Source organism: Mycteria americana, chromosome Z (genome assembly GCF_035582795.1).
Source record: "Mycteria americana isolate JAX WOST 10 ecotype Jacksonville Zoo and Gardens chromosome Z, USCA_MyAme_1.0, whole genome shotgun sequence".
Classification (NCBI taxonomy): Eukaryota; Metazoa; Chordata; class Aves; order Ciconiiformes; family Ciconiidae; genus Mycteria; species Mycteria americana.
Genome location: NC_134396.1, coordinates 63539176 through 63565253, shown reverse-complemented (window position 1 = coordinate 63565253; position 26078 = coordinate 63539176). Strand labels below are relative to the sequence as shown.

Genomic DNA, 26078 nt, shown 5'->3' with positions numbered 1-26078 from the left:
CAATTTTCAGGTGGAACAGTAGCTTCTAACTGTTTTTAATACAGCATTTGACTTGCAAGTCCACTGTCCTTTGTTCCTTTGTCCTCTGTCTTTGTAAGAGAGTTCAGTTCATCTGTGGTAAGCCCTATGCTTAGTATGGGGTTGTTCAGCCTGGAGAAGAGAAGGTTCTGGGAAGACCTTATAGCAGCCTTCCAGTACCTGAGGGGGACCTACAAGAAAGCTGGAGAGGGACTTTTTACAAGGACATGCAGTCACAGGACAAGGGGTAATGGCTTTAAACTGAAAGAAGGTAGATATAGGTTAGATCTAAGGAAGAAATTCTTCACTATGAGGGTGGTGAGGCACTGGAACAGGTTGCCCAGAGAAATTATGGATGCCCCATCCCTGGAAGTGTTCAAGGCCAGGCTGGATGGGGCTTGAGCAACCTAGTCTAGTGGAAGGTTTCCCTGCCCATGGCAGGGGGTTGGAACTAGATGATCTTTAAGGTCCCTTCCAACCCAAACCATTCTATGATTGTATGATTCTGTGCTGCTAAGCTGTCAGTTGATTTTATTTCTCAGAACAGTAAGGTGTTTTAGCTGTCATGTCTTCTGTTTTGCATTTTCCCAAAGGTTGGCCAAGGCCTAGAGACCCAGTACAGCTCTACTCCTAAAGACATTAGGAAAAATTGGCAAAGCCTCAATTGAAAAAAGTGCTGATTTCCTTGCTATTTTTTACCCGCTGGCTGTTGCTAACATTTTAAAAAGCTGGAGCACAGAGGAAGCCAAACTTTCAAGCAAACGTTATTCCCTTTGTTACTGCACTTCTTTCTTGCCCCCTACTCTCCTGCTGAGTTTTAAAAATTCACCTATAAGTCTGCAGAGCAGCTACATTCATGAAAAAAGAGCTCTTGAACAGGCTCCTGAGTGGGATCTTTTGGAAAAGGCAGCTTTGGCAACTTTCCAGAAGCCATTCAACAATTACATTCACATCCCCTGGATTAGAATTATCGAATTTCCTAGAACTGATCATTCTGTAATTATCCTGAGTTCTTCTAAGACTGTAGATGAATGTTGTGTCTGTTCCTTTTCAATTGTGTAACATTCGTAAGCTGGCACTTCCACTTTCTTCCTGCCACCCCTGTCCTCCCCCGAATCCACCTAGATAGCGTAACATAGCATTTTCCGTTTTCCTTGGAATATGCATATCCTTGGACAACAAACTGCTTCAAACTGCTGAACAACATCAGTTAATCGTGTCAAAGTTAGATAATGTGGACCCTTTTTCTGTTTGCTTTTGTAAACACTCGGGATTTTCAAGGTAAAATTCTGTGGGAATTACAAAGCCTTTTCTATTCTTGCATTGTTTCTGATGTATTTTAAAATCAGAATAGCTTCCTTCTAATCAGAGTTGAAAACATAAACTCTCACTGCTTTGGGCTGCTCTTGCAGAAATGTAGTGTTCTCAGTGGGTTACTGAATGATGTGAGATCCTTATGAGCACATCAGACAGCTCTTTTTGTCTCAGCAGCTAGCAAAATCAGATAGGCTGCTATGCAAGAGGGTTTCCCAAACTGATTGAAAAATGTCATGGTAGTACATACCTCTGTAGAAGCTGAGAATGTATGTGCTGAGAAGCACCAGAAGCTTTGTTAAAATAAATACGGAAACGTGTATGATCTGTCGGGTGAGACGGGTGGTGAGGTGCCAGAACTTCTGGTTACTCCTTGTTTGCTTATGAAGAACTTGGTTTGGAAGTGGAGGATGGATGAAAGACTCTCACGTGCATTACTTTGACCGTCTGTATAGTTTACCTACCTCACTTAGGAAGGAAGGCTTAATTTAGGGATTTAGAAATCATTTTGGATGAATGAGACATACAAACAGAGAAAAAGGCCTGTTAACTTTTTTCTGAGTCACTTGGAGTTCAAGGGCTTGCAGAATTGTCACAAGATATGTGAGAAGGCAGAGAAGTGAATGTTGGCCTGTAGCCTGAAAACGTGATGTTTGAATGTTGTTTGTGATATAAGGTCTTTTGTCAGTGGTAAGTACAAGAATTTGTTAGTAAAGATGAATGGTACACGTTATTTCTGCCTTTCATGTTTGTCCAGTGATCTGCCAGGGCAGTTAAATCCACTTCTGAAAATACAGTTATTCTGCAAAAATGTTCTGCAGTCATGTCCTTTGTAATGTAAGGAATCTGATGCCCTGCTCTGTCAGTTTCACTTGAAGTGTGGAAGGTGCGAAACAGCCCTAATTATGGAGAAGATTCTCATGTGCTCTGCAAAACTTGGAAGAGATTACCCTTGCGTTAAAATCAGCTAAGTAAAAATAGCAAAATCAAAGAAAGGATATTGTTGTTTTCCCCCTCCCCCCTTCTTTTTTAAACAGACTGGGGAGGAGAGAGAGGAACAGAGCAAAAGAAGAGAAACCAGTTCAAGGTCCCAAAGGAATGCTGACTAGGACTAAATTTCCAGATTCCCAGCCAAGCATGTTAAACTGCTTCTGTTACTTGATGAATTTCAGTTTTAGCTTTTCAGTCTTACAGTGCTAACGATATAGATACAGTTCTGTCCCTTCTGCTCTTCTGACTTTGTCTTCCCAAGGGTACTGTCTCTGCCATGGAGTAATGATCCCAAGACTCAGGGTAAGGCTGTGGTTTGCTTTGTATGGGACAGTAGGTGTCTGTTCTGCATGTCAGGATCTTGGTTGTGTTTGTTTTGTTGGTTTTTTTCTTTTCTTTTCCAGATTATTTCACCTTGCCTATTTCTCTTCTGTTTTAGTGGGGTACCTGCTGTGGTTGACTTTGCTGCGATGCGTGATGCTGTGAAGAAACTTGGTGGGGACCCTGAAAAAATCAATCCTATCTGTCCTGCTGATCTAGTGATAGATCACTCCATCCAGGTTGATTTTAACAGGCGGTAAGGTTACAAAATAGCTCTTACTTCTTAACGGTAGTAACGAAGCTGGATCCAGTTACTGATAATAAAGGTAGTTCCATTGGTGATATTCTTAGCATTTGGACTATAACATCCTAGACTCTAAGAAGTGTTTAAGTTAGACTGTTGTATCAGTTGCTGTGAATTAGACAGGGGAATTTTGTTTTTTCTGTGGTGCATCTCGGCAGCACAAGCCTGGAATAAATGTTAATAGAAACAGGCTCAGTCCAGACCTGTGGCGATCATAGTATTCCATAATAATACTATATTATTATTAGTTGCTCAGAAATAGCTTTTTTCCACATGCACTTTTTTGACCCCGTAGGGCTTTTTGGAAAGGACAAGAGAGAATGTCTCCTTTCTTCCTTATTTATGTAAGAATAGACCTGAGCTGCCCTAGCCCAGCTCTGAGGAACTGTTTGCTAGTTCAGTGCCTCCATGCAGAAGAGCACAAGACACTGATTAATATGGCCCCTATAAGTACAGGAAAGAAACATAATGCCATTCAATCCTCAGGATGCTACAAAGAGACGAGCACTCACTAGCACTCACTAGACCCACAATGAAATAAAAGGCCTCTGCACAGGGGTCCTTCTGCCCTCTACGATATCTAAACATGGGCCTACTGAACTGCTCTTCCAAACAGATCCTGCAATTACATGTTTCTCAGTGGTTTCCTTCCATCTTCCAAACTCCTGAAGTTTTTTGGTTTGCAGTTACTGCAAACCTGCTAAAAGACTCTGCATATTTATTATCTTCTGTAGGAGATTTTGGTTTTGAAGCAAGCTGCTTAAGTTACAGCATTGCAAAGAAGAAAATTCCTAGAAGGTAGAAATTAAAGGACATAAAGTGCCAATATTTAGAGGTTTCTTTAGAATAAAAATCCTTAAATTCTGAGCAGAAATGTATTGCGAAGCCTGCTTCATAGAAGAATGTTGCCAGACAGTTTTCAAACATAACTTTTTTCCTACTTTTTTTTAACTGTAGACTAGTATGGATACAAATTCTCACTGATGCCATTTCATAGTTGGCAGGGGAGAAAAAGGGCCAAAAATTTTTGATTTATGTAACTGCTGAAAATCAACTCCCTTTAACTTTTTTTCTAGAGATGCTGTATCTATTCTTAATGTTAACATAACACTAAGGAGTTTAGAAAGAGACACAAAATTGGAAATAATAATCTAAAGACTGATCTCTGAGGTAACAGGTGTTCTAGCACTAATCTATTAAACTAGAAACCTAACCTTTTTTCTTTTTGATTTGCATCACATTTTTTTAAGATCTTTGGGAAACAGTGTATTTCTTTGTGAACAAGATATGATTTCATCTTTAGTGTAGGACAAAATAAACTGTTATGATTTGTTTTCTGTATTATTTTAATAACATTCATTTTATGTTATCAGTAGTATCCAGGACTTAATTTAGATAATTTTTTGCTAATAATTACTTTTTGTCACAGCCTTATTTTATTTCTATTAGGCTCCTGTTTATATGGAGAGAACATTGGCTAGCCCTGCACTTCAGTTTTTCCAAACTCTTCAGGCCTAAGTTAGGCAGCTGATTCAAGTGAAAAGTTTGTTAGCCCTGTCCGCTTGGAAACACAGGGGCTTCAGGCAGCACTGTATCATCAGTGATAATCTCTTTTTAACTGAAGTTGCAGGGCAGTTGTGTTCCGGTTCCTGTTACTGCTTTGCTGATTGCTTCTGATATAGGTGTTGGAAACTTCACATTGGTGTAACATGTGGTGTAGCTTTTCCCAAGCTACAAGTTTTAGGCCTGCCACATATATAATATGCAGATTAGCACTCACATTTGAACCGGACTTCAGGTATTAATAGTCTTAAGATTTCTTAAATCCTTTTCATTGGTTGCCTGCAGTTCACAGCTGCAGTGAGATTAAAAAAATTAGATTGATCAGCATTAACATTAGCTAATAACTCTTCTTTCAACCTTTGGGTATATCTGACCAGACATAAATTTCAAGTGGATACTTTTGGTTCTGACAGCTGATTATTTTCACTTGTAGATCAGACAGCTTGCAAAAAAATCAGGACCTGGAATTTGAAAGGAACAAAGAAAGGTTTGAATTCTTAAAGGTACCGAAAGAATTAATCCTATTTGCATGGAGAAAAATGCAATGACCAAAAGTTCTTCCAGTGCTCATGTGCATTGAAAATTTTTGACTCCAATTCCTTCTGTTTCAGTGGGGCTCTCAGGCTTTTAAAAACATGAGGATTATTCCGCCAGGCTCTGGGATCATCCACCAAGTGAACCTGGAGTACTTGGCAAGAGTGGTGATGGATCAGGACGGCTACTACTATCCAGACAGTGTGGTGGGCACTGACTCTCACACCACCATGATAGATGGCTTGGGAGTGCTTGGCTGGGGTATGTGCAGTAGTGTATTGTGAATAGTTTGTTGGCTGACTAAGCTGTGTTTCGGACTCAGTGAGTTGACCCTGGCTGGCAGGTTAGCTCCCACTCAGTTCCTCACTCAGTCCTCCTGCCAGCAGGATGGGCGAAGAGAATCAGAAGGGCAAGTGGAAGAAAAAACTCATGAGTTGAGACAAAGACAGTTTAATAAGTGAAGGGGGGGTGAGGGGGGAGGAAACGAAAGTAAATGATGCAAAGACAATCAGTCATCACCTCCCACCAGCACACCAAAGCGCAGCCAGTCCCTGGGCAACGGCTACTTCGGAAAAATTCCCCCCACTCCCCGCCTCCCAGTTTTAATGCTGAACATGATGTTATATGGCATGGAATATCTCTTTGTTCAATTTGGGTTGGCTGTCCTGGCTGTGTCCCCTCCCAGTGTCTTGCCCACCCCAGCTTACTTGCTGACGAGCAGAGTGAGTAACAGAAAAGACCTTGACACTGTGTAAGCACTGCTCAGCAATAGCTAAAACACTGCTGTGTTACCAACACTGGTTTGGTCACAAATCTAAAACATGGCACTATATGGGCTGCTGTAAAGAAAAGTTATCTCCACGCTAGCCAGACACAGTACACAGACTAACCCCAAATTCAGGGAACCTGATAAGGTCTCTTACAGTTATTTAAGACTTTGTAACTAAGCTCCCTGTTCCGATAACAGCCTCAGATGATTTCTGGTGCATGTGTTGTTGGTTTTTTTTTTCTTTGATATATTTTCTATTCTGCATTTAAATCACAAAGAAGCAGGCGAGGAAAATATTAAATAAGTCTTCTGGAAGCATCTTAGACATTTGGGAAGGCAAGGGAGTTGGAGCACCACTGAACATCCATTTGTTCCTTAGTCACTTAGCTACTTTCAAAGTGTTGCCTTATCCAAAAGTAGTGCAAATGCTCTCTTAGATTGAAAATGCTGAAAGTTGAATCTGAGTGAATTAAATATGGCCAGAGAGGCCATTGTGGAAAAAAGCACTATGAAGTATGTTCTAATACTAGTAGTCTGCAAAATATTTGTTACGGAAATAAATACAAATAATTCCTTTTTTGCTAGTAGTGGCAAACTGCAGTGTTTGAATTATTGACTAAATAAGTAGGTATGAAGTGAAAGTATTTGCAATCATCCCACACATGGTAGCAAAAACTTCAGTTGAGCTTTTTATGTTCCTGTGATATGGTGATAGGAGCCCTATTGAAATAGGTATCATACAAATACAGAAGACATTGTGTTTTTTAAACAGCATTTGCTAGTTGTTCACAAAGATGCTTGTCAAGTTCTGAGTACCACATGTGATAGAAGCAGGACATTGTGTTTTTCCAGCTCTACTACTGTAGCAATATTGGTCGATTGAGACTTTCTATCAAGGGTGAAAGAATTCTTGCTGGCTTGGAACACAAATGTAACCAAGTTCACTTTATTTAAAACCATGACATCTTTGGGATAAGACATGTCTCTCATTCTATATTTGGTTCCACCTTACACATGAAGCCATCGTTCAGATGGTGTAGCAACACCAATAGCTGCTTGCAAGAGTGTGTCTGTAAACTTAGCCTCATTTTTCTCCAGAATTTGAAAAGTATGGCTAGGCATAGTCCATACCATATGTGCTCAAAGCGCACACCCTTTAATTCAGCATTTCTTGCTAGTGGTGGTAATGCTGAACTTGCTTCATGCCTCTCTGTGGTGGCCCATCAGTCATGTCGACTAACTTGACTGTTTAAAAATTATTCAACAAGTAGTGAAAGGAGTCACATGATTGGATCCGTCACAGAATTATCTTTTTAATTAACATAGGTATATCATTGTGCATAAAATAAATTGGAAATTATTTTTCAGAACCATTATTAGATAAAGTGGGAAAAAGGATAGGAGTAGTGGTTTGGCATACATAAGCAACTATTACAGGCAATTTGTTCTAGCTCAGTATTTAAGCTGAACAAAAGGTAGAAGGATGTTTGAAAGTGGAAGATAAACATGAGAAGGACTTTCTACAGGCAAAAAGTTATAAAACTGCTGCCTAATGCCACATTGCTAGTAAACATCAGGGATTTTTTAGATTGCATATAACTATGACATCTTGATACTTTACCTTATTAAATTAGCAAAATGAAGTCTCACTTGAATTGCATTCCTCTAATACTGAAGGTCTGCTTACACAAAGGTTCCCACCTGCACAGGCCCAAGCCCTGTTGAAACTTAATAGACATAAGGAGGATATGTCTGTCTTAACAAGTAGCTTTTCTGTTAGTATTCTTTAGAACAGTCTATACTCTTGACTGTAATAATCTTTCCTTCCTTCAAAATAACTTTTAAGTTTTTGTTTGGTGACCAATAGTCATGGCCTGCATACGTTTCACTCACAGCACACCATGTTCAATGCCATGTCAGTCATTCTGTGTTTGTGCCTTGGATGTTTAAGTCATTAAGTAAAACTTTTACATCTGTTACTGTAAAAGCCAAGGATCCGCAGAGTAAGTTACTTAGATCTACCTAATACCGTACCTAATGGCTGAGGAATGAGGATGAAAGTATGAAACGGAAAGAAATTAAAAAGCCCAACCTTGCAGAAACTGAAGCAAGGTGAGGAGTGCCTCTTAGCAGAAGGCTAAGCCCTCTGAATGTCTGCCTTCTCTCACCTTTCACACCTTAAATTGAGTAATCATCAGTCAGTTGTGCTTCATGGGTTTATGTTTGACACGTTACTATCTCTCTGAATAGTTGGATTGTATGCTCCTGTTGCGTACAGGTGTTGGTGGCATTGAAGCAGAAGCAGTGATGTTGGGCCAGCCTATCAGCATGGTGCTTCCTGAGGTGGTTGGCTATAAGCTGCTAGGAAACCCTCAGCCACTGGTAACATCCACTGACATTGTGCTCACCATTACCAAGGTAATGAACATGTCTGCTGTTTTGCCTTTACTGCTGGAAGCTATGCATGCTCTGTAGGACAGAGCCACTGTACTGCATGCTTAGGAGCCCTGTGTGTCCTTCCATGTAGTCATTTGGGACTTTTTTTTTAAGCTTTATCGCTCTGTGCAGGTTAGAATCAGCTGCCCAAGGACAACTGCAAATTTCCTAGGCAAATCTGTTTCCCAGGAGCCAGACAAAATAGAACAGAGAGCTGATACCTCACAGCCTGTTCAAATCCTCATGTGCAGACCTGTAAAAGGATCTGCTTGTAAAAGGATCTTATTTCTCCACTGCCTCAAAAGAAACACGATAACTTTCTTTATTGAAGCCCCCACTTAAAATAAGGCAATGTAAAACCTGAAAACAGACAGTAAGCAGCACAGTCTGATTTCTTTGATCTGCATGTGTTTGGCTCACATGTCATATGTTCATAATAAGTTTATTGACTCTGTGGATTGTGACTGAATTAAGAGTATTACTGGGTCAGCATTAATGTTGTTGGACGTCAGAAATCTGGTACATGTGTTCATCATGGGATGCTGTCTCTAGAGAGAACCTCCAAATGGGGAAAGCCAATGCTTTTTTATGAGTTCATCCAGATGTTTTGTGTGTTCAGTCATTTACAGTTTGATTCATGTACTTGTGCAGTTGGTTCTTCCTTTTGCCCCATCTTCCTGAGTTTGCTGGCTAAAGACCCCACACTGTTCTCCTCTCCTTAGAACGTTATTTTGCGAAAAATACAGTTGTTCTAAGATAGACTGTAGTTTAAATTAGAGGAGGAGCAAGTTTAGAAGGAATATATCTCTGTGTTGTACCTTATTATTGAAACTTTACATCTCTGTGTCCTCGTCTTCGTGATTTAGTTTACCAAAGATTCCTGGTTTCAAATGGCTATAGAAACCTTTGAAAAAGGTTCCTCTGAAGTCGAAAGCTGGATTTCATAACATTACATGCTCAGGTCGTTTGACACAGCAATGACACCGGCACTGTATTTTTAAAACAGCACCTTCGCCAAGTTGGAGTCGTGGGTAAATTCGTGGAGTTTTTTGGTCCTGGTGTAGCCCAGCTGTCAATTGCTGACCGAGCCACCATTGCCAATATGTGTCCAGAGTATGGAGCAACAGCTGCCTATTTCCCAGTGGATGATATTAGCATTGGGTACCTGATACAAACTGGTGAGTGTAAGAAGAGACCATGAGTTAAAGGTGTAATTGAAAGAAAGGACTCCAAGTCTATATGGTGTAGTCAGCAATGGGGTTGAATCAGGTGGAGCCTTCTGAGCTTGAGTGCTTTTTTTATCCATACTTGCTTATTCAGACTGTTTCTTGCTCTTAGGGTCCATGTTTAGGAAGAGATGAGTTTTAGACTGTTTTGCAACTAACTGCCTGCTTAGCCCTGCCCGAACGTAGCTTGTCCAGATGACAGAAGCAGGAACCTAAGTTTTTGTTCTGCAAAAGCCACTAAGTCTGCTCAATCGCTTTGTTTCTAGTGAGTCTCTAATATTTGTGCTGAAAGGGTCTTGTAGTGCACTGTACAGTGTGACCAGTGAAATAGCCTGTTATGCATTTTTTTTCTTTTTCTGTCACATAGTAGTTCCTCAGTTTCATTTCCATTTTGTTTTTGCTCTATCTGGCTTTCACCTTAGGCCGTGATAAAGAGAAAGTTATGTGCACAAAAAAGTATCTTGAGGCTGTGGGAATGCTAAGAGATTTCAAGAACTCCTCTCAGGATCCGGACTTCACACAGGTTAGAAGCTACTCTGTCTTCTGGCTCCGTGCTTAATGCTGTGCCCTGTTTTAATGTGACAATTGTTTTTCACAGAAACTAAGAAATAGTCAAGGGCTTCCTTATCCTTTGGCTTGGTCCAGACAGCTGTCTTAACTTAGGGCCCAGTGGGATGAGTCAGCTTGCTCTCCAGATGTGAAAACTTGGGCATACGTATAGATTGGCTCTCAATTAAGCTCTAGCTTGTGCAGATTCTGCAATTTGATTCATGTACTCTTGAGAAGTCCAGACCAGACTCAAACACAGGTATGAAGATAGTGTGGATGTTGCCTGTGTAAGCCTTGTCCCAGTTTTACCACCTTCTGTTCAGCAACTTATTTTACGGTGTGGATCAGGGCACTTAGAAACTCTGCATGGTAACCGCAGACCACACAAGCTGTCCTCTGTGCAAGAAAATCAAGATCTTACTCTGTGTCCAGGAAACTCAAGAATATTCCTGATTTTCTCTACAGGAAGAATTTATCTTGCAACTACGTTCAGTTTTGCATGGTTATACAAAAACCTTAGTAAATATGGAAAGATGCAGCACACTATAAAAACAAAGTTGAAACATGGGTGAGGAATAAGAAAATATGATTATCTCTGTTTCATAACAGACTGAATGTTTTCCCCAAGGCCAAGATGAATAGTCTGCTTTGGTTTATGCCAGTACCAGGATTTCTTCACATCATTGTTTTCTGAAGAGGACCCTGCTGCTAGCATGTGAAAGGACATAATTTTCAAAATAATCTATATTGTTTAAATGCTTTAGTCACACATTGTTTTTTCAATAACTGGGGTACTTTCAAGAGCTATACCTGGGAGTTGGCAGGGTCTAAAGGTAGAACTTTTCTTCTGATCTTTCCCTTCTCATATATCTTTGAGAATTTCTGCAAACAAACATAAAGTTGTGCAGACTCAAGTCTTGGTTCAACAGTAGAGGTAAGCATACCTGTGGCTTAGCTGGCTTCAACTTGTCATGCAGTGCTGAACCGCTCTCTGTTCCTCTTACTGAATAGGTAGTTGAGTTGGATCTCCATACTGTCGTGCCTTGCTGCAGTGGACCAAAAAGACCTCAGGACAAAGTTGCTGTGTCAGATATGAAGAAGGACTTTGAGACTTGTCTGGGAGCCAAGGTAGGGACTAGGAACATTTGGGCATACAAACTAATGCATACTTCTAAAAGTTGTCTAGTGTTCAGGAACTACATTCTGGGGTTAACTTGTGTGTTGGTTGTTTGCCTGTTGAAAAGTAAATGAGGATGTTTGAATGCAGTTTAGAAGATGACATCAACAATGGGTAGTTTAAAATTGGGGTGATGTTTCTCTTACATGAAGGTGTTCATGTCCTATTGAAGTAGTAGTTCTTTCTGATTTTAGATCAGTCTTAGGCCTAACATGGTTTCGACATACACTAGGGATATCTGAACTAGCCACAGTGGGTGTTGATCCACTCCACTAACAAGCAGCTACTGCACTGAAGTCTTTGCTAACTACCCAGCTCTTCAGCTTCCCAAGCAGGTTATGCCCTGAGCTCCATAGTGTAGTTTTGCATTCAGTACTGAATCTGTCCAGCAGATCAGAACTGCATGTGTCTCCGCAACTCTTTGATGTTGATGGTAAAGACAGGAAAAAAAAGACTTTTCTCTACATCATCCAGTCAAAAATGGTCATTGAAAGAAGAGCAACGTTTTAATTTGAGTTAATATGCCCAGCCACTTAAGTTTCCAAAATCAGTTTGAATCCTTACCTGATACGGTAACCACCCTTGTTAAAGGCAGTACAGAATGCAGTGATGTAAATCAAGAAACTTAAACTACAGCAATTCCCAGTAATTCTTGTTTCGTTACTTGTTCCAAAATCCATTAAATGACCTTGTGCTTTCAGATCTCTAAGTGTAATTTTTCATGCTGTGAACAGTGCCTTCTTGCTCTTTGGTTATTTTCAACTCTCAGGCTTTTGCCTCTCAAGTCAGCTCTTAGTATAAGTTTGAGCTGTTTGATATTCATGGCTTAAGAATCTTATGTGTTACAGCTAAATCTCAGGACTAGATTGTGTAACAAGACTATATGTGGTCAGGAATCTGGAGCATATGGGAGCAAGAAGCATCTGAGCAATCTGAAGAAGGATATATTCACGCAGGCAGAAAACACAAATAAATTTTGCTGCAAAGGCTGCCTCTTTTACCAATAAACAGAGAATAGGATAGACCCCAGAAAAATAACTTTTGTCCACCACTTTGACAAGAGATGCAAGCCTTCACCACCAGACCTAAAAGTGCAAGCATGGATGTGACTGACAGACACTTCTCATTTGTGAAATTCCCAGCCCATACTAATTTCTAGTCAAAATATTTATATTAACCACATCATTTTGATTCTTACTTTCTCCTCTTACAGCAAGGATTCAAGGGATTCCAAATTGCCCCAGACCGACACAACAGCATAGTCAAATTCAATTTTGAGGGCTGTGACTTCGAGCTTGCTCATGGTTCAGTAGTGATTGCTGCCATTACAAGCTGCACAAACACCAGTAACCCCTCAGTTATGTTGGGAGCAGGTAAGTTTATTTGCTTAATGTGCAGTAGTTTCTCTGTGGCTCTGGCTGTGTGTCCTAAAGACAAATACAACACTGTTGTAATTCTACATGCACAGTGCTGTTTTTGTCATTTGGAGCACTAAAACTGAGCTTAGTCCCTCAAGGTAGCAGAATGAATTCTGGAAATGGTAGCTAGAAACATGGGTTGAAGAAAATGTATTTTACCTGCACTGTCTTCTCTACAGGGCAAGCTGGAACTGAATTAACCAGCACATCTGACACTTGTTCAGATGCACAGAAGCTGTTATATAGAGCTGAGAAGAGGCTATTGAAAGTCAGAGCCACAAGAAGAGGGACAGTGAAGAATGATTTATGTGTTTAAGTCTGAAGATGCTCTGATCTGGCAGCAGAGTTCAAAACACACACTTAGCTAGAGTTGTAGTGAGTTGTTACAGCAAGAGTCTGAGGGCCTGTAGGGGGTGAGTAGAGGAGGAAGATTGTGTTCTCAGGGATTGCCATCTTTCAGAGCCTTGTCATTTACGTCTTAACGTCATCCCAGAAATGGTCGTAGGTGGGCTTTGTATCCCCGACTTTCTTGCTTATCACCATTCAAATATGACAAACCAGTTAGTCTGAGTTGGTTGCATTAAATTTCAGGTCAGGAGGTTGTTCATTTTTAATCTGGGTATTCTAGGCAGAAAATTTCTCATTCCAAATGTGTGCCTCGGGCAACAAAATATGAATGAAAAGCATCAGCTCAAAGGGTTCAGTGTATATTAGTCCAGTTCAGCGCTCTTTCCCAGGTGCTTGGCTATGTGCTCACGTATTTCTTTCTGTCCTCTGCAAACATGTACGTAGACATCATCTGTCACCGTAAGATCATCAATGCTTTAGGGCTTCCTAGTCTGTCAGACTGTTTGTAGGATGCAGGCTTATTTTCTACAAAGGTTGGAGGGATGTGCAATGGGCAATGCATGGGCCCTTGACCAGAGAGGATTATTTACTGGTAATTAAATTAAATTCAATTAAAAATTTAATTTTTTTAATTAAGTCACATAATTTGTCTCCTTTGTTCCTGTGTGGTGCTGGGAAGATCTTGGCTTGCGGACAGCCTCTGATGACAATCGCTTTGGGTTTAGTTTGTCGATGTGATATTTGTCACCTGTTCTTGGGTTAGCATCTTTCTTTGGGTACTATACAGTACTGGCAGCTCACCCCCTTCCCAGGCACAAAAGGTCTTTTAATTCCTAGCAACAGGGACAAAGTCCATCATAAACCAGGATGTGGGGTGGAAGGGGAAGTGGAGGAGAGCTCTATTTCTTACCCCTTTGAGAGGAACAGAATTGAACAAAGTCTCCCAATACACTTGCCCTTGACAGGACAGCCAGATCAGCATACTTCTTTCCTCAGGTCCATCCTGATCATCATCACAGAAATAGACCTGTATTTCTTTCTTCCAAGGATCAAGAAGTAGGTTTCCTCCAGGCAGAATATCTTTGCTCTGTCCTATTCGCTTTGTTCTAGGTGGGTGTATCCCTCAGTTGTGCCACCTGCTTAGGATATAGTTTCCTTGTGTTTGGCTCCTAGGCTAATGGCATGCATTTTTAACTCTCTCTGTGCCAGTGGGGATGCTGATCTTGCAGCCTGCTTGGCTTAATAGCTCTATGGGTTTAAACTGTAGAATGCTCTGCAGATACAAGTAAAGTGGGTACTTCAAACACATTCTCTACTACTTAATGCACAGCAGCCTGAAGAACGTAGTCCTAAGGATCTCAGCATATACACTCAGATCTAGTGGGTACTCTTACCTTTGCTGCCTTTCCGTACAGCGGTGCTTATGCTTTGACCTCAACAAGGAGGGAAAACGTAATTCTGTCAGTCTCCGGTCTCCGGTAACTGTTTGTACACTACAGTGTTGAGAACCTCCAAGATACCCAGAAGAAACATGATAATTTGGCTTTCAGAGTAGGGTTTGAAGTGAAAGTAAATAAAACATACAGTACTTCCACACTAAGTAACCAAGCTAAAAGAAATCCAAAATATGAATAGTTGTTTCAAACTACCACTGTATATATCCTGTGCACCAAATGGTGCGCAGGGACTGTGTGCCTGTGGGGACAGTGAGTGTATGCTGTAGTAGCCTTGACAGCCTAATCTGACTTTACAAAGGTGTTGGATTAAGGTTGCTCAAAGCAACTTAAGTTCTGGCATTTCCTTGCCAGTTTTTAGAATTTGACTTTGCATTCTTTTCAGAGCTGGTATTGGCAAGAAAACAGAAGCTAACACTTTCAAACAGGCTGTCAGGCTCTTGGGTCCTACGATGATAATTTGTTCAGGGTCACCTTTTCAAAAGTACTCAAGAGCTCCAGTTTCCCCAGCTTCCTCTGGCAGCTAAGGAGCCTCAGCAATTTCAGGAATAGGACTGCTTTTTTAAATTCACGTATCTACCTTCAGGCCTCCAAATCCATTAGTGTAGGCCTTCTCACACAACGCTTAAAAGTAGAGGTCTCCAGGTCATGTCTAACAGAGCTGTTGAACAGCTGGCAAAAACAAACCTGTTTGACACCTTCTTGTTGGAGATCATGTTGGATCAAAGCAGACCTGGTGTATATTTTCCTATCTAAGTGGATGTGTAAGAGAGACAATGAGACATGGGAATGTGAAGTTTTGCATAGTTTGCATAGCTGCTGCTTCTTTTATGTCCATCCTGGGAAAGGGCTGGAGGGGCCTTGTTTTCTGAACATTCATCTATGTATGGACAATTTGTTTAAAAGGAAGAAATTCAGGATAAATATGTTTCTGGTAAGACATACGCTCCACTAAAACATCTGTATGTGTGTTACAAATCCAGGAGTGGTGAAAGCACTCCTGCAACAAGCTGTAGGTTGTGAGATAGCATGTTTGTGACAAGGGCCTGAGTTGGTGGTCACATAGCCATCTGCTTCTGAGGGCAGCAAGTCATATGTTGGCAGTTATTTCAGCACTGGGTCACTAGACCACCATAAGTGGGAAGTTAACAATTCTTCATTGCATTTTTTGTGAGACGTTTGTCTTACAAATAGCGTTCATTTAACCATCTGAGTTTTGAATGTCTACGTGCTGCCCCAGTGTGAGTGCATCTTGTTGAATGCAACTTCCAGCAACTTTCCAGTGGAGCAGAAATTGCAGACTGGATCTACAGTTCAACAGGGCACTTGAGCTCTATCTGGTTGTTCTGGGATTAGTGTTGTTGGATCACTGTACCATTTCATTGCTGGAAACGGAGCCTTTTCTGTTTTCCAGTTATTTAATGATACTTCTGTTAACCTGTTGATCCACCAAACTGTCCCCCTTTCAGGAAAAACTGCAACTATCCTTTGCATTTTTCAGGATTGCTTGCTAAGAAAGCTGTTGAAGCTGGTTTGACAGTGAAGCCATACATTAAAACTAGCCTGTCCCCAGGAAGCGGGGTTGTCACTTACTATCTGAGGGAGAGTGGAGTTATGAGTTACCTTTCCCAACTAGGGTAAGAATGCTTTTCTTACTGTTGTCCTATGGTTGCTTAATGAAAAGCATTGACAACAAGCAATGTACAGCTTTCCCTGTACAGCTTAAGATATGGCAGGTACCCTGCAGCATGATCCTGCATGAGTTAAAGCATTGCTGTTGTGCTGGCTGACTTTGTGCCAACGACCCATTGCCTGCTGTAGCTTCCTGAAGACTCATGTTCTTAAGCAGGAAAATGGGTTATTTTTCAAGAGTAATGGTTTTAAAATAGCATAAATGACACTATATTGCTGTTCATCTTGCTAGATAACGCATTTCCCAGATCTTCGTTCTGTGTGCATGGACAGTCACTACAATGATAAAAATTGAGCATTCTCAAAAATGCTGTTTTCAGCAGCAATTCATTTGTTAAAACAGTACATCTTCTGAAAGTAACTCTAGCCAACTGCAAAGGGGTTAAATATTTTGCTCCAAAATAGCTTTTTGCTCACTGATGATTTTTGTGCTCTGTCTAGGTTTGATGTGGTGGGCTATGGCTGTATGACATGTATTGGCAATAGTGGACCCCTACCAGAGTCTGTCGTTGAGGCCATTACACAGGTATGCAGCTTTTCCTGAGCAGCTTATTTAGGTAAGCTGTTCTCTGTTGTGTGCTGTTCTGAGCTGTGTTATACTGTGCACTTGACACTTCTCAGCTGTGTGCGAAGTAAATTCAGTCTATATTCTCTTTTCTGTGGGAAGTGCTTTGGGACTGTTTGAAAGGAGACAGTTCTGTGACTGTCCAGTCACATGTGTTGCAGCACAGTGCAGTTCTGCAGACCTGCTGGGTGTGTGGAGTCTGCAAGCACCTCAGCTACCTTTGTCTCAAACTCTCTCTTGCAGGGAGACCTCGTAGCAGTCGGTGTGTTGTCTGGCAATAGGAATTTTGAAGGCCGTGTCCATCCCAACACCCGTGCTAACTACCTAGCCTCCCCGCCACTGGTAATAGCCTATGCAATTGCAGGGACTATCCGGATCGACTTTGAGAAAGAGCCTTTAGGTAAGACAGTGTTAGGATGCTTCTTTTCACAGCTTATAAACTCAATTGGTTGGAATGAAGCTCTTCAGAAACATTTGTTGTAGGGAGGTGCTTCAAAAGTACCTCTGGGACACAAAGCATGCAATTGTTAAGAAACAGAGCAACAAGGAGCCTGTATGATGGAGAAAGGAGGAAGCCAAGCCTGACCAGTATTCAAATTCCACAGGGGCATCTTTTTGGTTATTTCTGGGTGGCAGTCTCTCATGAGCAACCTGACCTAGTAGACTTTCTTTGAGCAGGTAGTTCAGCTAGGCAACTCTCAACGATCCTTTCCAACCTAAATTATTCTATAAATTATTCTGGAAGGCCATTGTAAATCAAAGGCAGCATATGTACAGGCATCATGAAGTCTATGAGGCCCTCTTCTGTCAGACCCTTGTAGGCGAAATAAAATGTGTCTCATGAGTGTTGACAAGATTCAAAGGAACACAATAGCTAAAGGACACCATGATAAACTTTTTCTTTCTTTCTCAGTGGAAAATTTATGCAACAAACGTAACAATACCATTTTCTACAGGAATAAATGCTTCGGGGAAGATGATTTTCCTGAAGGATATCTGGCCAACAAGAAATGAAATACAGGCTGTTGAGCGTCAGTTTGTTATTCCTGGGATGTTCAAGGAGGTCTACCAAAAAATAGAGGTGAATTAATCCCCTGGGCAGTAGTTTGATGTATTGTGCTATTCTAAAGATGTTAAATAAGCTGGTCTTGATAATGAAATGAACCTTTTCCTTCTATTGCTGTTGCTTCTGTTCTGACAGGTATTCAAATGAGATTTTTTTTTTTTTAATAAATGGCTCCTGGTTAATTAATCAGTTCTTACAGACAGTCATGTCCTGAAAATTGCTCCTTAATGATTTTTTTTTAATGTAACATATACATGATGTGTTTTAAACAGTCATCTGAGGCCGATATGAGAAAGTGAGATATTCCAACTTCACAGATGTTTTTTTTCAGCTGACATAAAATTCATTTGCATTACTCAATAGCATTCACATCAGAAAAAAACTTGTACTTGGTAATGTCTTCCTGATTGAAACAAAATATTCTTAAGGTTTACATGCTAGGAAAGCTTCTTAAGATTACACTTGAGAATTATAAAGTGTTATCTGTGTACATAATACAGGTTATTGTCAGAAAACTGCACGAGCAGCTCTTCTTTTGTAATGAAGTGAGGGTTTTCCTAACTCTTTTAATAGATAAAATCATTAAAAAAAAAAAACCAAACAACCCACAAACATAATATATATTGTCATAAGAATTTCCCAAAGTGCTTTAAGAAATACACAAGGCTTTTGCTGAAGTCAAATTTGTAATTTTATCTGGATTCTGAAGTAATTCTGTTGCTTCTGAAACTTAGAAATCAATGGGATGTTTTTGTGTGTTTTTCAGACAGTAAACAAATCTTGGAATGCCTTATATGCTCCTTCAGATAAGCTATATACTTGGAATCCCAAGTCAACTTACATCAAGTCTCCACCTTTTTTTGATGGTCTGGTATGTGCGTGCTTTCCCTTTGAATCAAGCCAAAGTGTGTAGTGACCTTGACTAATGTTAAAGGTGAAGCAAAGCCACTTCAAGGGGCCTGGGAGCATCCATCATAGCCTATTGAGGCCTTGGTTCTCAAATGTTAGACTTACACTATTGTATTCATTTTAATACAAAGGCATGAGTCAATCTGAAAATCGTAAGGATTCCCAGTCACTTCAGGGCTTTTGAAAAGTCTCCTTTTCCCTTTAAGCTGGAATACGTTTAAATAGTCACAAAGCAAGTGAGGGGGAAAGACAGGAAATGAAACCCACAATTCTGCCTGCCTGCATTTTGCACCAAATAGTTCAGTGTTCAGATTGCTATTTCAGTACCATTTAAAAGAAAATGCAGATTTCAGTGCATGCAGACGTCTAGGAATCCTGGCTTTTTGTCTGTCTTCATGCATGTATCACAGGAAACCTCAGCTCATTTTTTTGCCTTATCTGTTTTCTTCATGCATGAACTTGCTGACAGACAGCCAGGACATCATATTTTGTTCAAGAACATAAACATTTTTAATAGAGTTGGGTTTTTTCTTTCTTCTAACTTGTATAAAAAGGGAGACTTTATTTTGCAATTTGCACTTCTGAGAAAGGTAAGGGAATTCTATGTCATATTTTAATGATTTTGTTTGTATTTATGACGGTTTAGACTTTGGCTCCTCAGACCCCGAAAACAATAGAAGATGCTTATGTCCTGTTGAGTTTTGGGGATTCTGTGACAACTGACCACATATCTCCAGCTGGGAATATAGCAAGAAATAGTCCTGCAGCCCGTTATTTGACCAGCAGAGGGTAAGCGCTACTTCTTGTTCTTGTTACAAATTGGGAAGAGGAAGCAAGCCACAACTACTGTACCATGTTACAGGCACACCTATCTGCTGTCTGTTCACATACGTTTGTATACCTTGATGGATGCCTGGAGAATGTATAAAAGAAGAAAGAAAAGCATTTCTTCCTCTGCTGTTTCAGCAGCTCTAACCAAGTGTAAGAACTTGCATAGAGTGCGCACGTCTATTATGCTGGAGAGCTGAAGACCTTTGTATGGAGAGAGGGGAAGAAGATAACTTTCAGGCTTGTTTTTGCAGTAAATCTATTCAAAAGGAAGGGAATCAGGATTTGTCTCCTTATCGAAGCAAAATGATCATGGTCCTTAATGCCAAAAATTGGTTTTATACTTACTTCTTCTAGCATGTGCAACTATTTCACAGATCTAGGCTGTCAGGAACTACAGAAGATCCAGAAGTTTAGGTTTCAGCACAGCTGCAAAAACTGGCAAAGCTATTGTGGTTGGAGTCCAAACTGCTGTAAAATGTTCGTGGTCTTCTATGGCCAGCCTGCCAGTTTAGTACTCTGGGTTCAACTTGAGGCAAGACTAGGACTTTCTGAGTTGCCCTATTCAGTCTTCACAGATAATATAATACTTCTATTCTCTGGTTTAGCACTTCTTACAATTTCATTGGTGTTTTGAGGAACAGCACTGACATTATAAAAAAAAAAAATTTTTTTTCACTAGACCTAATAATTCTGGAGAAGACATTGATTAAAACAGTGTGATCTACTGAAAACTAACTGCTCTGGACTGTTTGGCCCTCAGCTATCAGTCACTTTGAAATCTAAATAGTCCTATACACATTACAAAACAGATGTTGTATGTCATAAGTGCTGTTTGGATGTAGCCCAATGCAAACAGTCTGATTTTCTGTCGCATTCCAGCACATTTTTTGTTTACTGGTTAGGCCGGAGTGTCCCCTCATTCCCATATCTCTGTTTGCAAATGAACCTTTTCTTCTGTAGTTCTAATTTGCAGGGGCTCTCCCTGCCTTTTAGATGTTTAGCACAGTGGTGTCTCTACCTTTGTTCTAGATGCTATGGTAATATAAATAATAAGGGGGATTTTCATTAGCCAGCTATTAAGAAAAGAATTGTATTGCGTCTTCTGACCTAATGTGAACTATATCCTTGCATCACTGTCAGATACTGTTTTCTAGGGCAAGGGATAAGAATACTATGGAAGCTGCTTTCTGTGACCAAGCTGTAGGCAGACTTCTATTTTTTAAAATTTTTTTTTCCTTAAAAAAATCTTACAGGTAGAAGTATTAGCTAACTGGATGCTACTGCCATGATGGGAACTATGTACATACCTGCCTCAGAAACACCAGTTCATTACTTTCTTTTTTTTCTTTGTTTTCTTTTCCCTTAATAGCTTGACTCCTCGAGAGTTCAATTCTTATGGCTCCCGCAGAGGGAACGATGCTGTCATGGCCAGAGGAACATTTGCAAATATTCGCTTGGTGAACAAATTTGTTGATAAACAAGGACCTCAGACTGTCCATTTCCCTTCTGGGGAAACTGTAAGTACACATACTGCTGTAAACTGAGGCTTATTGACAGTAAAGTAGGTTAGTACTGGCTTTCCTTCTTACAGCTTAGGTCATTTACTTAAGTGCCTTTTAAGTAAAAGTGATGAGGGGACAGGAGCTGTGTTGACCTAGGGAAGCAGGTCGCACATACCTATGTAATGTGGTGCTATCAGGCATGTCAGTGGAGAGTATAACCACTGTAGAAGCGGTAGTGGAACATGCAGGTTTGCGTTGGGAGTGGGATCAGGCTAGAAGCCCCAAAGCACTATATGGTTAATAACCTTAAAGTGTTGCTTGGTGGAAAGTGTGGGCTTCAGCTGTTTATGTGGGGACACTTTTTTCCGTGTTTCCCTGAAACTGCACTTTCAGCCCCAAAAAGCTTATAAAGTATTTGTCATTTTCATTCCAGCTGGACGTGTTTGATGCTGCAGAAAGATACAAGCAGGCTGGCCATCCTCTGATTGTGCTGGCTGGGAAGGAATATGGTGCAGGAAGTTCCAGAGACTGGGCAGCTAAAGGACCATTCCTCTTGGTGAGTGACTACAGTAAACTAGGAGGAGGACAGCACTTAAAAGTGCATTCATTTGTCAGGAAGACTAGCTTATGACCGACATCCTGGGCAGCTCATTCTCACTTTTGGTAGCAAGAGCTATTTTGAAATCTCAGATGCCTCCAAGAGCCATGGTAGAATTGCAAAAGCTGTTTAAATATTAATAGATCCTGTTTGGACTGGAAGCATTGACTGATCGTCAGCTAGAAATCCACAAGGCTATACCAGAAAGGCCGGTTTCTTTACTTCTGCTGTCCATAACCCAGTGAACCTTGGGTCTGCTTCCAGCTGCCTCCTTCAGCTCACTTAGCAGGAAAGATAGAAAGTGTAAGAGAAAAGTAGTATAAGTGAAAATTAAATTTAGCATGGCTTCACCATGCAGATTGCAGGGATGCTTAGCAGTATTGTTATAGGAGCCTAATAGCAATTCACATACAGTGAAATACCAGTTTCGTTCTTTGTCTGTCCTGTTCTATGCTATTTACTAGACCAAACTCTGATTCAAGCTTTCTTAGTGTGGTATTTGTGAAGGCAATAGTGTGTGTATTATTAAACAAAGTTTTAGGAGAGTTTGCGTTTAAGATTACATTCATCTAAGTTTTTGGGTTTGGGGTTTTTTTTCCAGTGGTGATTTTTTTTGTCTTAACTATATTAACATGTAAAAATGTAGAAATTAATTAAACTGCATCCTGGAGCTTGTAGGGCACCACTGAATTAGCAAGAATTACAGAAATGACTAGTGGTGCTCTACATAAGACACGTTAAGGTATGCAGGATTCCTGAGAAAGCATATGTAATTTTTTGACAATCAGACTTCTTTTAGAGATGTTTGAAAGTTAACGGATAATCAAGTCATCCTGGACAGTCCGCTGTCAGACAGACCTGCTGACTCTATCAGTAGCTGGTAAATGAAATGGAGGGGACCACAAACATACCAATTTCCTTCCTGTGAGCACAGAAAGATTATCCTGAACCATGAAGATAGCTATACCTGTTGTGTATTTCCCAGGGTGTCAAGGCTGTGCTTGCTGAAAGCTATGAGAGAATTCATCGAAGCAACCTAGTAGGGATGGGAGTGATTCCACTGCAGTATTTACCTGGAGAGGATGCAGGGACTTTAGGACTCACTGGACGTGAGCGTTACACGATTATCATTCCTGAAAAACTAAAACCGCAGATGAACGTCCAGATTAAGGTATGAGACACCTAAGGGCTGAATTTTCATGAATAGCTGTATTTTCTCTCAAAATTAACTGTTTCTTCAAACAATGTCCTTTCATATGGCAGTAAGCTTCTCTCACTTGAGGAAGGGAGAGGAATTGAGATGGTGAAGGGGATGAAAACAGTCATTGTAATAGGGATTTGCTATGATGGGATATAAAAGCAGTATGCCCAAACTGTTTTATTTAGCACAAAGCAGTCCTGTATTTTGGACCGGTCTTTCAAAGTCCACTATAAATTTTTGTGTCTCACTTAAATGTTTGAAGTACAATAGAAAGTAACTAATTTATTTAAATGAATTTAAAATTAAAATAATTCATTGACAATTCAACTGACAGAATATTGTATACTGCAGCATTCAAAGTGAAGTCTAAGCATACCCAGCATAAAATCTAGTTAAACTTCAGGCCCTGTATTTGAAAGACTGCTTTTTGTCTAGCTTTGCCTCCAAACCTATGCCCTTTTTTGAAAAATATTAGCATCTACAATAAAAATTTGGTTTATTCTTGATTGGAACATCTGTAAAACTGACTTACTTAACCTAATAGCATCAAAGTCTGCTTTTTTTACTGCAGTTAGCAAAACAATCTACTTACTGCATGTTCATGTAATGCAGGTGGTCTCCCTGGATTAGTTTCTAACAAGAGTTGTTTACATGTGCCTGTAACTGCCCTGAAATGGAGAAAGTATAGGTCCCAAAGAGTTGGTTAGCTTATCAGTCACAGATTAACACTGTGCATTCATGTGGAAGTACCTGACTAGAAGAGTCTTCAGTAAAACACAATGGTTTTATTCACTTCATGCACTTGTCTCTGTGCTTTTCTGAGTCCCAAACTCTAGCCCTCAAAGAAAGCTAATGAAATTAGTATTGCTGTTGTACCTAAGCCAGAATAATGGCTAAAAGAACATCAAGAATTAGTATAACCGCTTAAAAGGATGGTCAGCTTTCATGCCTCTAGGCTTATATCAACAATAAATCTAAATGAGGCAGCAAATGCAATGCAAGGAGACTCCATACCATGTTTATTATGGTTTGTTTTAAACCACTTTCCTCTTAAGCAGCTGGCTGTAGTCTAGCGTGGAAAGAAATACTGATGTCCAGTGCCTGTTCACTTTACCTTTCTATCACAATTTCATAAGATGGCAAAACTATCCTAATAGTCCTTATTTTACGTGGTCCTTATTTTACATGATGTCATGTAACATGTGGGAAGTTCTGCTGCTTGAATGACCTTCTTTGACCCCAACAGCTGGATACTGGGAAAACCTTTCATGCCCTCATGAGATTTGACACTGACGTGGAGCTCACTTACTTCCACAACGGCGGCATTCTGAACTACATGATCCGTAAAATGGCATCCTAATCAAAAACATTAAGCAAAAATGTCCAGGTACAAGCCTGCTTCTGGTGAGCACAATAAAACTATGGTAATCATAAATTTGAAAGCGTGAACCATAAAGTGAACAGTTTTTTTGTGGATTGTATTAGAAGGCTTTTTTACAGTGCTGAATTATTCTGTGTATCAGGAAACTGGACACGCTTGCCCAATTAAAGTAAACGGCATTTATTATTTGTTTTGTATGGTGGTTGGCTTGATTTACCTTAGAATGCAGTGCAAAAGTCATTAAAATACAGCTGGAATCTGTGGAACTGTTAAAGATCCTGTGCTGATTTCATCTATTTGGTGCATTTAGTTTGACTCGGAAGTTAAGTTCTATGCTCATATCAGTGGTCCAAAAATTAACTGACAGTATAAAAAATAATTTTTATTCCTTCCTGATTACCTGATACTGGCTTGCTTGCTTATTCAGTTGACCAGAATCTGAATCTAATACTGAAATTAATTATTTAGCTGTTTATTAATTTTTAAAAATGTGAACTTTGTTGTTTAAAATCTAAGCCTTTGTGGAAAGGTGGACCTATTGGGGATAATATTTCTAATGGATAAAATTAAATTTATTTTCAAGAAGTTTGGTGGTTTTTGTCATGTTATCCTCAGTACCGAGATGCAGAACAAAGCTTTGACTTTAAACTCTTCTCATTGTCCCTGTACAAGCAGAGTCATACAAGTCTTGACCTCATATTTTAATTCTGTGAATAATCTGCATGAGACAGGATGAATACAAATCCTGTCAGATACTGGCAGTCTTCTGAAACCCAATAGAATACTGCTGTGATGTACTTCCCTCTGTTTACTGTCCTCAAGAAGACAATCTACCACAATTTCAAGATCCTTGTCAGCAATTTTTATGGCAGTTCACAACCACTGATTACACTAACGCATTCATTGAAGTCAGTGACTGCCCAATCCACAATACCACATGAATCTATTTACAGTGATAGAAATATCCTCTTACTCAGAGATAAATAAGGTTATAGTACTAATTCTTACTGTTCACTGTATTTAGAGCAACTGCCACAGCAATTAACTTAGTGGAGAAATTCTTTCAAAGTAATCTCCTAATTTATTTTTAGTGCAGTCAGCTCCAGCTGTATCTGGAAAAAACCTAGGAAAATAGTTCTGAAAGAAGTCAAGGGGCTTAAGGGGGGGATAGAGATTGCACTGTACCTGCAACAGGCTATTCTTGCTTGATTACAACAAACAGAGCCCCTCTAGGGAATCCAGCAGAGGCCCACTAAGCTGTGGCAGGGTCTGGAGCATCTCTTATGTAAGGACAGGCTGAGAGCCAGGACTGTTTAGCCTGGTGAAGAGAAGGCTCAGGGACATCTCCACTGTTTGTGTACAAATATCTGAATGGAAGGCATAAAGAAGATGCAGCCAGCCTCTTTTCAGTGGTGCCTAACGACAGGGCAAGAAGCAATGGGCACAAACTGAAACACAGGAGGTTTTCTCTCAACCTAAGGAGACACTTTTTTACTGTGAGGATGACCAAGCACTGTCTAGAAGAGATTGCCCAGAGAGGTTGTGGTGTCTCCATCCTTGGAGATGTTCAGATGCTGTCTGGACACGGTCTGTCTATGGTCTGACTGACCATCTGACCATGGTCTCCATGGTCACATAGGTGACGAGATGACCTATAGAGGTCCCTCCCAACCTCAGCTGTTCTGTGATTCTGTGAAACATCTTAACAGAGAGTTGTTAATATGGTCATAATCTTGAGCATTATTTGGTAATAAATATGCAACTTTGGGTTCAATTGCAAAAAAATTTCAGATATTCTCAAAGGCCAAGTAGAGTGCTGGTGTTCTTCCCCACCCTCCCATCTCCATCTTCTGTGTACTGAAGGTAGGCTTCTTCTATCAAGTTGAATTCTTATTAATGTGTTACCTCATCA

General features: G+C 40.2%; 1 protein-coding gene across 2 annotated transcripts in view; it reads left to right on the top strand.

Moving 5' to 3' along the window:
• The window catches only part of ACO1 (aconitase 1), a 38450-nt gene extending 13711 nt beyond the window's left edge, over window positions 1-24739 (top strand). For both annotated transcript variants that reach the window (XM_075526817.1, XM_075526818.1), the window contains exons 4-21: window positions 2762-2899; window positions 4944-5013; window positions 5122-5305; window positions 8092-8231; window positions 9256-9427; window positions 9898-9998; window positions 11036-11152; window positions 12415-12574; window positions 15923-16058; window positions 16555-16639; window positions 16922-17078; window positions 17635-17759; window positions 18511-18615; window positions 19300-19442; window positions 20854-21001; window positions 21420-21542; window positions 22570-22755; window positions 24032-24739. In XM_075526817.1, coding sequence (XP_075382932.1) covers window positions 2762-2899; window positions 4944-5013; window positions 5122-5305; window positions 8092-8231; window positions 9256-9427; window positions 9898-9998; window positions 11036-11152; window positions 12415-12574; window positions 15923-16058; window positions 16555-16639; window positions 16922-17078; window positions 17635-17759; window positions 18511-18615; window positions 19300-19442; window positions 20854-21001; window positions 21420-21542; window positions 22570-22755; window positions 24032-24145 — 2404 coding nt within the window. In that variant the 3' untranslated portion in view covers window positions 24146-24739. The remainder of the gene's footprint in view (window positions 1-2761; window positions 2900-4943; window positions 5014-5121; window positions 5306-8091; window positions 8232-9255; window positions 9428-9897; window positions 9999-11035; window positions 11153-12414; window positions 12575-15922; window positions 16059-16554; window positions 16640-16921; window positions 17079-17634; window positions 17760-18510; window positions 18616-19299; window positions 19443-20853; window positions 21002-21419; window positions 21543-22569; window positions 22756-24031) is intronic.
• Window positions 24740-26078: the final 1339 nt, after the last annotated feature.